Raw genomic sequence first — 15,488 nt, forward strand, 5'->3', positions numbered from 1 at the left:
TGCCAATGAAGGAGGCTCGGGTTTAATTCCTGGGTCAGGGAGATGCCCATTTCCTGGAAGGAAATGGCAACCCACTCCAGTATCCTTGTCTGGAAGGCTATAGTCCATGGGGTCTCGGACACAGCTTAGCAACTAAAGAACAACTCCGTGGGTCTTAATTGAGCGTGGGTCTGCTCTCAACAATGAAATACTTTTCTAGAAAGCAAAAATGCTTCTTCCTACTGCTACAGTCTGGATTTTATCAGTTTCACCTTTCTCTGTTTCCTATCTACATGCAGAATTTTACTTGTACTTTTTTGTAACATTGATTTTAGGCTGTCTTGGAGAAACAGACTATACTTGTAGTTAAGAATACAGCTTTTGCAGCCAGACAGCCTTTGGTTTAGTGCAGCCTTTTCAGCTGCACTATTACAAACTATGAGACTTTAGGCAACCACTCGATGCCTGTCACAACCTGTTGTGAGATTTAAATGAGTTATTATGTATATACCACTCTTACAACAGTGCTTGGCACATAAAAACACTTTTGCTATTCAGTTATAGTTACTCTCATTAGTAGTGGGTATCATCATTATTATAATTAAAGAATTGCATGTCTATCTTTCCAGCTGGTGAGAACTTCTTTAAGATAGTCATTTCTGTCCCCATTAAAATCAAAAGTACTAATATTTATATTGTACTTTACAGTTTACAAAGCATTTTCATGTGTCTTATTTCTTGTGGTAAGGGAATGTTCTTGACCCTAGGGAATGGTGCAAGCACTGATCTTGTTGGTCAAGCCTGAAACCTTCCTCTCCCTCATCCTGCAGTCAACCACCACCATCTGTGGATCCTAACTTGCAAATATTTATTAATTGCCCACTAGATCTGTTGTAACATAGAATCCCATCCTTTATTATGTAAATTACCAAAGCCCCTCCCATTTGGCTCTTGGAAATAGTTTTAGGCTTTGTCCACCCTCCAAACTGTCCTTTAGATTGTAATCAGAGTTATCTTTCAAAAACTTTTGTCTGATTATGTATTTTCCTGCTTAAAAGCCTTTAGTAGCTCCAGGCTGCTTGCCTGCAGCATAAATGCTAAGTCCTCACACAGGCCCTTCCTGGTGGGGGTCCTGCTTACTTACCTAGCATGTCTCTCACCACTTTCTCATCCTTTCACATTCTTTGTCTGAGCCACACTGAGCTGTGGTTCCCCAAAACATTCTTGAGAACTAGAGTTAGTGAGCACATGGCCCTTCTTCCTGCACACCCTTTTGCTAATTCCTCTAGCTTAGCTGTAACTCCTCAAAGTAGGCCTCTCGCTTTGCCAGGCCAGATCTCTCAAAGTCCTGGGAATCCCTTTCTACCATTGCCCTTTTCTGAAGGTATTACAACTACCTACTGACTTGGCTCAGTCAGTAAAGAATCTGCCTGCAATGCAGCAGATCCAGGTTTGATCCCTAGGTGGGGAAGATCCCCTGGAGGAGGGCATGGCAACCCACTCCACTATTCTTGCCCGGAGATTCCCATGGACAGAGGAGCCTGGTACAGTCCATCGAATCGCAAAGAGTAGGACACGACTGAATGACTAGGTACAGCACATTGACTTAGTAATATTTTAGCTCCCTTGAAGACACAGAAGATGTCTCATTTGCTTGCAAGGTGTCTAAATGTAAGCAAATTTTTGTTCAAAGAAAGGATGGATATAATTTTTGTAATAGCTAGAAAGGTAGGCAGAGCAGAGATTTGTATCATTATTTTTATTTTTCATCATTTTTTAGTCTGTTTATGTACTGAATATCCATATGGTTTCAGATCAGTTCAGTTCAGTCGCTCAGTCGTGTCCGACTCTTTTCAACCCCGTGAATTGCAGCACGCCAGGCCTCCCTGTCCATCACCAACTCCCAGAGTTTACCCAAACCCACGTCCATCGAGTCGGTGATGCCATCCAACCATCTCATCCTCTGTCGTCCCCTTGTCCTCCTGCCCCCAATCCTTCCCAGCATTAAGGTCTTTTCCAATGAGTCAACTCTTTGCATGAGGTGGCCAAAGTATTGGAGTTTCAGCTTCAACATCAGACCTTCCAATGAACACCCAGGACTGATCTCCTTTAGGATGGACTGGTTGGATCTCCTTGCAGTCCAAGGGACTCTCAAGAGTCTTCTCCAACACCACAGTTCAAAAGCATCAATTCTTCGGTACTCAGCTTTCTTCACTGTCCAACTCTCACATCCATACATGACCATTGGAAAAACCATAGCCTTGACTAGACGGACCTTTGTTGGCAAAGTAATGTCTCTGCTTTTAAATATGCTATCTAGGTTGGTCATAACCTTCCTTCCAAGGAGTAAGCGTCTTTTAATTTCATGGCTGCAATCACCATCTGCAGTGATTTTGGAGCCCAAAGACATAAATTCAGCCACTGTTTCCACTGTTTCCCATCTATTTCCCATGAAGTGATGGGACCAGATGCCATGGTCTTAGTTTTCTGAACGTTGAGCTTTAAGCCAACTTTTTCACTCTCTTTCACTTTCATCAAGAGGCTCTTTAGTTCTTCCTCACTTTCTGCCATAAGGGTGGTGTCATCTAGATTCCCTGAATTTGAGTTGTGTTTCCCTGTTTACTGGGCAAATTACTTAACTTCTCTGTGCTCCAGTGTTCTCCTCTTTAAGACAAGACAATTATAGTACCAAGACAGTTATAGTACCACCAAGACAATTATAGTACCAAAACAATGATAGTACTATAATACTGAATTATAGTATTCATTCATTAAGGGGAATAAATGAATTAAAATATGTAAATACTTTAAATAGTATATAGGAAATGCTTAATAAATGTGTGCTTTTATTTAGATAATTTAGACACTATGAAAAACATTCAGTGTCTTAAAGTTATGGTGCTAGTAGGTATCATGGCTGTAACTCGTCTTAGATACCACATTGTACTTTTTTGTAGCTCATCAGTAAACAGGTCTTAAATTTAAGTGGGCTGTTATTTCTACTTTTCCTTTTGGTTTTCAGATCTCATTTCCTGTGACCGCTCTCTCTAGAGATCACTCCTCACATCAACAGTGGCTTTAAAAACTTGTCTGTATAAGACTGCAAATAGGATGACTAAATAAAGGAAACAGGGATCTTCCTTCCCTGTGGCTTTACTGGTGGATAATCAAAAGTGGGTCCTGCCCAGGTTGGTTCCTCCAAAGTTTTGGACAATGTAATTGGCCTCCCCAATTCCTAGTACTTTATGCTCCCTTAGGGAAATCTGTACTTTGGCATATAGACGCACTCCAATAAAGATGACTACAATACAGGAACTGAACAGAGACCAACAAATTATTGCCACATCTAGGAAAGCATGGGGAATTTCCTTTTGGGATCCAATGGTCATCTAGTTTTCTTTACTAGAAACCTTTATTTCAATCTCTCTTTCGTTGCTGTATGTTAAAGCCACTTTTAATTTTCCATTCACATTTTTACTTAGTATCTGTTCATTCATTCTGCCTGCCTATATTTTTCCTCTTGAAAGAGTTCAGATGAAAAGCTGTAAAAAGACAGCATTGTCTCCACTGTTAAGATTTAATGCTGAGGAATTATGCAGGATGTTCTACTTCTTATGTAAATTCATGACTGCTCTGTGCTGGATATGAGGACTCCTGAGTGGGGAATACGCTGCAGCCCTCACCCCACAGCCTTCACGTGAGATTCCAGCTCAATTATTGTCCTTCTTTCTCTTGACTTTGTGAATAGAAGGCAGGAGAAGCAGCAAGAGGTTTAGGGACTGTGGTTTCTCTATTTATGTCAAGTCATCCTGAAGAGTAATAGTTGATTGAGTCAAATAGCTTTGAGAGCATGACTTCAGTTTAGCTCAAGATATCCATGTAAATCTGCCTACAATATAGGAGACCCGGGTTTGATCCCTGGATTGGGAAGATTTCCTGGAGGAGGAAATGGCAATCCACTCCAGTATTCTTGCCTGGAGAATTCCATGGACAGAGGAGCGTGGTGGGCTAAGGTCCACGGGGTCACAAACAGTTGGACATGACTGAAGTGATTTAGTACACACCTGTGTAAAACTGGATTTTCCAATGTAGTCCTGATAAAATGAAGAATCTGGATATTCAAGTCCTACTTGTTGCTGTGTTGAGAAATACAAATTTCTAAACTGACAAATATATGAAAGTTTTACTCTCATGTTGAAATATTTGCAAAACAACATTGTGTGCTATTTTTATTTACCCAAAAATGTTAATATATCTTATTATCAGTATCTTTGACAGGATGAGCTCATGTTGCCAAATGTGTTTTCTTGGGAAGGACTATTCTTTATTTTGAAAGTGTGCCCTATGTTTTAAAGTTGCTTTTTTTTTGTTTGTTTTTAAAGTGATACTAGTTATCTTGCATATATAATTCTTACCGGTCTAACTCTAAAGTTGGCAACACTATATAGGTTGTAAAGCTAGGGGACATTTTTGCTGGTTGATAAAACTGAAAAGAGGCTAACCATTAATATTAGGGACCCTGGATGCAGAGTCATTCAGAACTAGACATCTGTTTCTACCGCTATAGACTGAGTGTAATCTTTAAGATCTCTTCAAATTCAAAATTTCTATAACCTGTTGATTGTAAGTAAGGAATTGGTAGAATTTAATTTTAAATTTGGTTAGAATCTGCTGGGAAGCCTCTGAGTGACCTGGAGACACATCAAGCTGTTTGTCATGAGTCTGGGGGAGCCACTAGCTGCTGTCCAAAGTTAGTCTTTCTCCCATGAAACACTGTGAATGAAGCTCCAATTACCTCCCGCTTGCCACATCTTCTGCCCAGGGAGGAGAAAGGTGAAAGGTGTTTGTTTTGGTGGAAGAGAGAATTTCAGGTATGTTCACTGTCAAAGTCCCCATCTGAGCCTTGGTCAGAAACTTCCTTAGCGCTACGTGACCTACAGCAGAGAGGTTACCTCTACCCTGCATTCACGTTTTCTACCTCTTAGTAGAGACTCTACTTTGCAGTTTGAAGAGCATAGGGAGAGTCCAAAAGTTTTGCCTGTAGCCTGTCTTATCTACATCAAGGGATAATAGCAAGGCACAGAGTCGTATGGGAGGGGTAGTTTTCTCAACTTCTCAGAATCTCTGTTTCATCCTCTATAGAGAAGAGATAATAATGCCACCCACCTGACAGGACTGTTGCAAAGATTAAAAAGGATAACATATGTAAATAAGCAGGGTTCCATGGTATGCACTCACTGAATGCTTCCTTCCACATAGCACCAGAGTTCCTCTTTCTTATGTAACTGTAACCTTCCTGAGAACATGCAGTTTTTTTGAGAATAGCATTTATTTTTTAACTTCTCTGTGATTTTTCCACTATTCTGTTCATCTGTCACTCCCAGAGCCTGGTACACTGCCTGGAACATAGGTGAGCTTCAGTAGAGAAAGTAAAAGTAAAAGTTGCTCAGTTGTGTCTGACTCTTTGCAACCCCATGGACTGTACAGCCCATGTAATTCTCTAGTCCAGAACATTGAAGTGGGTAGCCTTTCCCTTCTCCAGGGGATCGTCCCAACCCAGGGATTGAACCCAGGTCTCCCTCATGGCAGGCAGATTCTTTAGCAGCTGAGCCACAAGGGAAGCCCCGAGCTTCAGTAAATATTAGCCAAATGAGTTTTGGTCTACCAATGATTGAGATGTTTTAGGGCAGAAGTGCTTCTATTAAGGGCTTCCTAGGTGGCTCAATGGTAAAGAATCCGCCTGCCAATGCAGAAGACGCAGGAGACTTGAGTTCTATTCCTGGGTCAGGAAAATCCCCTGGAGGAGGAAATGGCTACCCACTCCAGTATCCTTGCTTGGAGAATTCCATGGATAGAGGAGCCTGCTAGGCTATAGTCTATATGATCACAAAGAGTTGGACACGACTGAGCAACTGAGCACATGCTTCTGTTAAAATTAGCTGGTAGAAGTGCCCTGGGGCATATTTTCTTATTGGTAGGTTTAAAATGCCCTGTGCCCCTTTCACAAAAGGGTGACCCTTTTTAGCTTCCTTTCCAACAACTGAGGAGAGCCCAGTAGAATTTTCCAGTCTGGAGACTTTAGGCAGCTACTGATATTTTTATAACATATGATATTAAAAACGATTGTATGTGTGCCCAGAAACCTTTTAAGGCTCGCATTCCATCATCCAATTTTATTTGGTTTCAGAAACTTAACAAAAAATTAACACAACCCTGTCGCTGTTCTTTAAACAAAAATTAGAGATCTCCAGTTAATAGCAGCAAAACAGAAACATCAGCTATGCTTAATAGGTTGGTGGAAGTGTGTCCTGTCTCACCCAGGAGCCAGGCAATAAGTGGGCATTGTATCAAGGTTCCAGACAAGGGACACAGACATGTGTCTAGATGACAACTTACTAAATGTTACCCAGCAAAGGCCACTCAGAGAAGTTGCATGTCACCAACCACCGTTTTCCTTCTCTGCTATAGCCTGATGTAAACTGTGCATGCCTCGCAAAGTTAGATTGTGGTTTGCAAGTGTTAAGGTTCTCGTGCCATAAACGATTCAGCAGTTCAGGAAATGAAGCTGATTAATTTTTTTTTTTTTAAGTATTAGAGCATGAACTTCAGCAGGGAGGGGAGAATAGGGGAAAGAGATACTTAGGGAGTTTGGATACAAGGTGCTACATTTAAAATGGGTAACTAACAAGGTCCTACAGTTTAGCACAGGAAACTCTGCTCAATGTTATGTGGCAGCCTGGATGGGAGAGAGGTTCAGGGGAGAATGGATACATGTATATATATGACTGAGTCCCTTTGCTGTCCACCTGAAACTATCACAACATTGTTGATTGGCTATACTCCAATATAAAATCAAAAGCTTAAAAGAGTATCAATAACAGAAGTAAAGCAAACACTGTGCCTAAGGTTTTTAGACACTCTTGTGGACCCTAGCTATACATTTCTCACTCAAGAGAGCATATATGCCCTTAAGGTGGTTATCGTTGTCATCTCTGCTCCTGTTCACTTTTTTTCTCCCTCTTCCCTTGTGTTAAAGGGGAACAGTGTTGCTCCTCTGATGTGTTAAAGGTGAGGTAAGTGTGAGACAGGGAGCCAGACAGCTCGTACTTACTGCTCACTTGGAAGTGAAGAGTTTCTCGACATCGCCTTTGGTGACAAGTCATAGTCGCTGTCTGATCTGTACAGAAAGGACTCTCTCCGCTGGCTGTGCCCAGGAAAGGTGGCATGAAGAACCAGCCCAGAAGAAGAGCTGGCCTGGGGGTCCAGTGGGCTCCGACCTGGGGAAGGGCCATTTTCCACATCAAAGCTTAAAGAGAAAAAAAACAAAAACCTAGTCACTTGAGAACCAGGAAGAAGGGCACCTGACATACATACATGGAGAACCATGCATGCCAGGCACTTTACATAGCATTTCACACATCACTCAAACAGCTCTGAGTTGCATTCTCTTTCTCTTTTATATAAAAAGTCATCTAATCCTCTATTTTATATAAAGGGAACAGTTCACAGAAGTTTAGTCATTAGCAAAGAGTGGAGCCAGGATTTGATCCCCAGTGCAAAGTCCCATGGCCTTTCAGCGGCATGAGTAACTTTGACAAATTCATAAAATGAACTGGTGATAATAAGCGACTCCAGATACAGCATCTAACACAGCTCTAAGTGCCAGACACTCAACTATCACTTGAATGAGTCTTCTTAGCTGGGAGACTTCTCTCTGCCATACATAAATATCACAGGCTCATTAAAGATACAATGTGCATATTTCTGAATGTTTTTAGGAACAAAGTGCTATCCTGAAAACATCCACTGGCTGATTAAACGGGAGGCCCAGTCTGCGACTTACCATTCATACTCAAGTTTAAGCATAGAAAATGACTTAATTAATCTAATAATGCCAAATAGGCCTTCAGGGCAGCAGAGCTTTCTCTCTGGAGGAAGGAGGATGCCACTATTGACTCAAGCGGAAGAGTGTCGTTGAGATTTCTGGTCAGTCTCCCTCACTCTGGAATGGTACCCTCAAGTTCAGGTTTATTTGAACCAATTCCACACAGGCGGAAGCGGTAGACATTTTGTCTATTTTCTCTCTCCCAGTCCTGGTATTACCTTAGGTACTCTGTCTTTCCTATGCTTTCCACCATCCTCTATATATTTTTCCTGCATGCACAACCTCAGACTGGCAGTAACCCTCTTGCCTAGCATTTCTCTAGACCACTCACTGCTCTCCAGCTAAAGCTCTCCAGAAAGGTGTTGGAGCAGTTACTCATCTAAAGGATGCTCTCTTTTCCAGGCTGAACCACAGTAGTGGGCTTACTTCATACTCATCCAGCTGCCATGATTCATTTCTACATTTGTGATTCTTTTTGTTCACTAGTTCTTACAGCCTATGCTCTTGTGGTGGATATTTTTAGTTTACAGATGGCTTTCTCGTTTATTATTTCATTTACAATCCTTATCATGACCCTGTGACCTCCACAATATGATTCCACTCTACTTTTGAGGAAGATGAGGCTTTGAGAGATTTTAAATGCCTGCATGAAGGCACAGGCTAGTATATGTGCAAGGAGAATTGGAAAATCCAAGTTTTCAAACTCAGTCATCTACAACCTCAGACTTCTGTAATCACAGAGCTCCTGAATGGCTTTCTGGGTAGAGTGAAATTTCCTTTCAGTCTCTACATTCAGACAAAAGTTGTGCTTGGTATGTAGAGAGTCAGTCGGATTATGAGCAACCCTGGCCGTTAACTGGAGTGAAGGCAGGGGAGGCAGCAAATTATGCTGAAGCTGTAGGTTTCACTGAAACAGGGAAAGAAGAAATGAGAGAATCCAGGGTTATAATGCTTCCCCAGAGACCATTCCGAGAAGCTGGTTTTAGCCAACCCTCAGACTCTAGGTGTCTGATAAGAAGCAGCAAGTGAGAATCTCCCATGAAGAGGACAAGGAAGAGCCATAACAATCCAATATATGTATTTGAGCTTTCATGGTACTGCAGATGGATTTTCACAGCAGGCTCATGGTCTGGGATGGGACGGTCTTTCAGACTCTGCAGGCAAGCTGGCAGGTGGGCAATCACTCACACATTTCAGCCTGTTTGCCAGCCTGCCTGGAGGTAAAGCTATGTTGTAAGGCAAATATATTGCAGCAAGTGAAAATATAATGTAAGCTGACTTACAAATTTCCCTTGGGTGAGATCTATACTAGTCGTTGAGCAAAATAAAGAGCTCCTTTGTGGATAAGGACTTCTTTGTGCCACCTGGAGCCTGTAGTACGACTAGGTCTTGAGGTCAGCTCTGAACTCTTCTTTAAGACAAAGAGGGCAGGCTCCTAATAGGTAAAGATGGGACTACATAAAGCTTAAGAGTGGGCATAAGCTTTGAACTTTTATGATGAGTAACCATGCAGTAATTCATTTGGTCTCTGTCTATATATCCTTAATGGGTATTAAAACACTGAAATACTTTGGTAATAGCTGGCAGCCAGCCCCTGCCCCCAGACCCTCCAGCAGCTGCCGGACCTCCTGGGTATCCAGTAACTAGAAGGTTGATGTCTGGAACAGCAGGGGGCCTCCAGCTTGAGCATGGTGGCCTGTGTCCACTTAATTGGTCAGTGTCCATGTGGTACCAGTCATTAAATATTATGAATGTCACTTCTGTGTATATCTGTGCTAAACTCTTAGAAGAGTTGCCAAGTGGGTATGCCTACCAAACTCTCAGAACTTTTTCCATTGAGGGTTTCCATCAGGGCTCAGTCTGCCCTCTTTCCTGCTGCAGGCATTCCTAGTGGGAAGAAAATAACTCCACAAGTATTACCTTTTAAGTAGATGTCACAAAGCATGTGCCCCCAGTTTTTGTAACCAGGAGTTTTGGTCCTGCCAGGTAAGCAGGGACTAGACCCAGACCCTAAAACTCTCTCCCTGCTGCTTCCCTTTGTTTTTTTTCTTCTTTACCCTGCCTAAACTCATAGAAGAGCTTGCCAGAATTCAGAAGCCAAAGAAGAATTCCCTGGGGGCAAAGAAGCAGTTTCAGGGAGACAAATGGCCTTTCATATTCCCTGGGGCATGTTTCAAAGCAACCAACACAGATGTACAACTTAGGAACAAACATGAATCACCAACCAGACACCAGCCCCAGTCACAGCAAAATTAGCAGACAGACATCACAATGCATCCCACAGATCCAGGGTGGGAAGAGGGGTGTAGGCAAGGGCAAGACGCAGGACAGACTTAACAAGCAAAACAAATATACCACACAAACTGAAATACAATTGGGGGAAAGTGGAATCTGAAATATTGGAAACAAATGTACAAAAGGGTAATTATTTATTTAGGGTTTTTTGCCTCTGCCTTAGTCAGCATCCATATTTCACCTTTGTGTGCATGCTAAGTCACTTCAGTCATGTCCAGTTCTTTGTGATCCTATGGACTGTAGCCCACCAGGCTCCTCTGTCCGTGGGATTCTCCAGGCAAGAATACTGGAGTGGGTTGCCAGGCCCTCCTTGAGGGGATCTACCTGACCCAGGGATCAAACCTGCATCTCTTACATCTCCTGCATTGGCAGGCAGGTTCTTTACCACTGGCGTCACCAGGGAAGCCATATTTCACCTTTAGGCTTCATTATATTAAAAAATATTATCATAAAAGTAACTAAGGATGTGATTAAAATGTAAACAACAGAGAAAAAAGATTAGCAGTCTAATATTTTCTTTCTGAGTATTAATATTTTTCCTGCAGGCTTAAATCATGATTTTTTTCACATACTGCACAGTTTCCAGAATCATCATTTTCCATGCCTGTGGAACTTAATGGTTCACCCAGATGTTGTTCCAAACCTCTTGAGGCATTTTCCCTATTGTAGGCCATTAATTTATAATTTTAAGTAACATGATCATTGATATCTTTGAGCTTACAAGTACTTCAATATTTGGATGAGTTCACTGAGAAGTTTTGGATAGACTGAGAGGATGTCATGGACAGGCTTCTGAATATTTGATGGTACCTGCCCATATCCAGCATATGGACTGAAACAGTGTGAAAAGCAGCCTTTTCCCAAGGATCAGAAACAAGCTCCCCACCACCAGTCCTGCCCTCTGACGTCCAGGATTCTGTATGCTGCCATCCCATGTGATTCTGCATGCTTTGGCAGATCACCCTGGACTGAATCAATCATTTGTTATCTAAGACCTAATATTTTAACAATTTTTTCCTGCTTTGATTCTAGAGGTCTCAGCTTCCCAAAGCAGTGGTGGTAGTGGGTGATGCTGTGTGTGCGGAGGTGGTGCTCCCCATAACTGGAATACCCTTCTCCCCACTGTTTCCAGTAAGTCACTACTTCAAATTCAGCTCATATCACCTCCTCCAGTAAATATTTTCTAACATTGCAGCTACCAGTTCTATCTAGATACATGCTCCTTCTCTGTGCTCCACTAGATGCCTTTATAGCAATACATGATCACAATACTTGTGATCTCTATTTAATTCTCCCTTTATTTAACCATCCTCTTATCTAGCTGCTCTCCAATAGATTCTTAACCCCCAAAGAGAAGGAACACAATATTACTCACTTTTGCATCCCGGGCATCTGGATTTGTTGTTGTTGTTTACTCGCTAAGACATGTCCAACACTTAGTGACCCCATGAACATATTTCACAAGCCTTCTCTGTCCATGGGATTTTCCAGGCAAGAATACTGGAGTTGGTTGCCATTTCCTCCTCCAGGGAATCTTCCTGACCCAGGAATTGAACCCAAGTCTCCTGCATTGACAGGAGGATTCTTTGCACTCATCTCACATGCTACCAAAGTAATACTCAAAAGTCTCCAAGCGAGGCTTCAACAGTACAAGAACCAAGAACTTCCAGATGGTCAAGCTGGATTTAGAAAAGGCAGAGGAACCAGAGATCAAATCTCCAACATCTGTTGGGTCATAGAAAAAGCAAGAGAGTTCCAGAAATATGTCTACTTCTGCTTTTTAGACTATGCCAAAGCCTTTGACTGTATGGATCACAACAAATTGTGGAAAATTCTTAAAGAGATGGGAATACCAGACCACCTTACCTGCCTCCTGAGAAATCTGTATGCAGGTCAAGAAGCAATAGCTAGAACTGGACATGGAACAACAGACTGGTTCCAAATTGAGAAAGGAATATGTCAAGGCTGTATGTTGTCAGCTTGTTTATTTAACTTATATGCAGAGTACATCATGTGAAATGCTGGGCTGGATGAAGCACAAACTGGAATCAAGATTGCTGAGAGAAACATCAATAACGTCAGATATACAGATGACACCACCCTTATGGCAGAAATCAAAGAGGAACTAAAGAGCCTCTTGATGAAAGTGAAAGATGAGGGTGAAAAAGCTGGCTGAAAACTCAATATGCAGAAAACTAAGATCATGGCATTCGGTTCCATCACTTCATGGCAAATAGATGGGGAAACAATGGAAATGGTGGCAGACTTTATTTTTTGGGGGGGCTCCAAAATCACTGCAGATGGTGACTGCAGCCATGAAATTAAAAGACACTTACTTCTTGGAAGAAAAGCTATGACCGACCTAGACAGCATATCGGTTCTACTGAGATGGATGAAACTGGAGCCCATTATACAGAGTGAAGTAAGCCAGAAAGAAAAACAACAATACAGTATACTAATGCATATATATGGAATTTGAAAGATGGTAACGATAACCCTATATGCGAGACAGAATAAGAGACACAGATGCATAGAACAATTTTATGGACTCTGAGGGAGAAGGTGAGGGTGGGACGTTCTGGGAGAGTAACATTGAAACATGTATATTATCATATGTGAAACAGAACACCATTCCATGTTCGATGCATGAGACAAAGGCTCAGGGCCGGGGCAATGGGATGACCCAGAGGGATGGGATGGGGAGGCAGGTGGGTGGGGGGTCCAGGAAGGGGAACACATGTAAACCCATGGCTGATTCATGTCAATGTATGGCAAAAACTATTACAATATTGTAAAGTAATTAGCCCCCAACTAAAATAAAAAAAAAAAGCAGAGACATTACTTTGCTGACAAAGGTCTGTCTAGTCAAAGCTATTGTTTTTCCAGTAGTCATGTATGGATGTGAGAGTTGGACCATAAAGAAATCTGAGCACTGAAGAATTGATGCTTTTGAACTGTGGTGTTGGTGAAGACTCTTGAGAGTCCCTTGAACTGCAAGGAGATCAAACCAGTCAATTTTAAAGGAAATGAGTCCTGAATATTCATTGGAAGGACTTATACTGAAGCTGAAGCTCCAATACTTTGGTCACCTGATGAGAAGAACTGACTCACTGAAAAAGACCCTGATAATGGGAAAGACTGAAGGCAGGAGGAGAAGGGGAAGACAGAGGATGAGATGGTTGGATGGCATTACCGACTGGATGGACATGAGTTTGAGCAAGCTCTGGGAGTCGGTGATGGACAGGGAAACCTGATGTGCTGCAGTCCAGGGGGTTGAAAATAGCCAGACATGACTGAGCGACTGAACTGAGCCAAGGCATCTGGATTAGAGCCTTATAAATAGCAGGTCTTTAAAAATGCTGGCTGAACCAAAGAAAGAATACTGCAATTCACTGTGAAATGTTTCTCATGTACCTTCCCTCTTCCTGCCTCCCTACCCTCAATCTCAATTTCCACTGGCAGGTGTTTCTGCTGTTTCCTTCAAATGAGTCTATGCAGGTGCAGCATTAACTTATTAGATAAGTTTTGTGAGACAATGACCTAAAAGTAAAAATTAAAAAAAAAAATAAAAAGCACTGTTCTCCCTGAACAAAACAAGTTTATACAGAAAATTCACTAGCTTAGATGTTTGAGATGGTGATATCTTTATGACAACCCCCCATGATGGTGATATCTTTATTGCAAACCCCCATGATGAGAAAAGCTTCCTATACCAGCTTCTGTCTGCCATCTTCTCATTTTTTTCTTTTTAATAAAAGCAGGAACCTTCTCTGCCCGTCTTTCTCCCCTAATGGATTCCATTCCCTAGGAGTCCACACAAAGCCAGCCCTGCACTGGTGCTAACCGGGAGCCAGCAGGTGGCAGAAGACAGCTACAGCTTCCCCAGCCTCCAACCGGAGAAGGTGGGGCTGCTTGCCAGTCTCCAAGGGAGAAACAGGACTGAAGCCTTATTCATAAGCCTGGGAGGAAAAACCGGGGATAAAGAACAAAAGCACAAGGTGTACATGAAACCTTTTATTACAACGAGAGAAGCTGTACTTTCAAGAATTCAAGTTAAGCCAGGTGGTTGCAGAATTGCCTGCAATTGTCCCCAGGGTGGTTGTTTCCAGATCCCTAATTACCTGTGCATACCCCAATTTCTGAAACAAAGAGTCTTGAAGCAACATCCAAGGAATCATCCATTTCTGAATCAGAGGAGACTTTTCTTTGACAACTCATTCCTTCTCTAGGTTATACATCATTGAATTTTCACAACTTTGGGCTGATTTTCCTCCTCTCATTTCCAAAAGGAGAAAACAGAAGGCTCCAAAATGTGAAACTTCATTTGAAAAATTCCCAAATGTGGCCCCTTTTAATTACATCCTGCCAACTGCACTCAGGGCCCTCTGCTCCGTGTCCCCACAGACCCTTTCTGATCCCAGAACCTACCATGCTGGATTGGATTTCTCTGTTTACTTATCTCTCTCACTCCACTAGACTGTGACCTTGAAGCAGGGACTAAGCCTTATTCATTTTGTATTCCGAGGGCTTAGAACTGAATTTCATGCCAGAAGGCATCCTACAAACATTTATTGAACAAATACATCTCACCAGTTTTTATCTCTTATCTAGCAAAAAGCCATTTCTATTTGGATTAAAACCTCCGGCAGGTAAAGACCTCAGAGGAGTCCTCAGATGGAATCGAGAGGATCCACTTCCCCCAACCCCCTCTTTAGTGTATCAGGAACTCCACGCCAGGAGTTGCAGCTTTGGAGAACTTTTTTGTGTATCATAAGGTGTATGTTTGGCTATTGTGTATGTTTGTATGTGTGTGTTTGGGGATAGTGGTATATTCTTGAAAAATGAGGCGTTTCTTTGAAGTTGTTGGAAAATATTTCCCTTAGTTATACTCAGAAACTAACACCTTCTAATGCTTGCTTATCACTTTGGTAAAATATACCATTCTCTTATATACTTAGATTAGCTATCACCTCAATGTGCTACCTGGTCCCTATGGATGGGGAAGCTGAACAGGGGCATGCATTTTGCCCACAGTGACAGTGACCCACCTTTATAGAATTAATTTGCAAGCTGCAGTGAGTCCTAATTTCAAATGAAGGACTTAACTGTGCAAAATCACAGCCAGCCCAAGGCAGAGCCCATGTCTCCGCTGAAAGCAGGCAGATCTCTGGCCATAGTTATAGCAGAATATCACAGTCTTGCCCTAAAAATCCAATTCTGAAGTCTTGACTTCCCTCCCATAGAGTAGGAAAGAGAACTATTACATTCAACTCATTTGAATTGCAAAAGCAGCTTAGCATGGCTTTCCTTTTCTCCTAGGACTTTTGAA

At 42.1% G+C, this 15,488-nt stretch overlaps 1 protein-coding gene across 2 annotated transcripts in view; it reads right to left on the minus strand.

The window, feature by feature from the left end:
• Positions 1-15,488, minus strand: part of PDE4B (phosphodiesterase 4B) — a 653,160-nt gene that overhangs the window by 153,006 nt on the left and 484,666 nt on the right. For both annotated transcript variants that reach the window (XM_081490838.1, XM_081490839.1), the window contains one exon: positions 7,091-7,285. In XM_081490838.1, coding sequence (XP_081346964.1) covers positions 7,091-7,285 — 195 coding nt within the window. The remainder of the gene's footprint in view (positions 1-7,090; positions 7,286-15,488) is intronic.

This window comes from Giraffa tippelskirchi, chromosome 5 (assembly GCF_054371585.1).
Source record: "Giraffa tippelskirchi isolate mGirTip1 chromosome 5, T2T-mGirTip1v1.2.pri, whole genome shotgun sequence".
In the NCBI taxonomy this organism is placed as follows: Eukaryota; Metazoa; Chordata; class Mammalia; order Artiodactyla; family Giraffidae; genus Giraffa; species Giraffa tippelskirchi.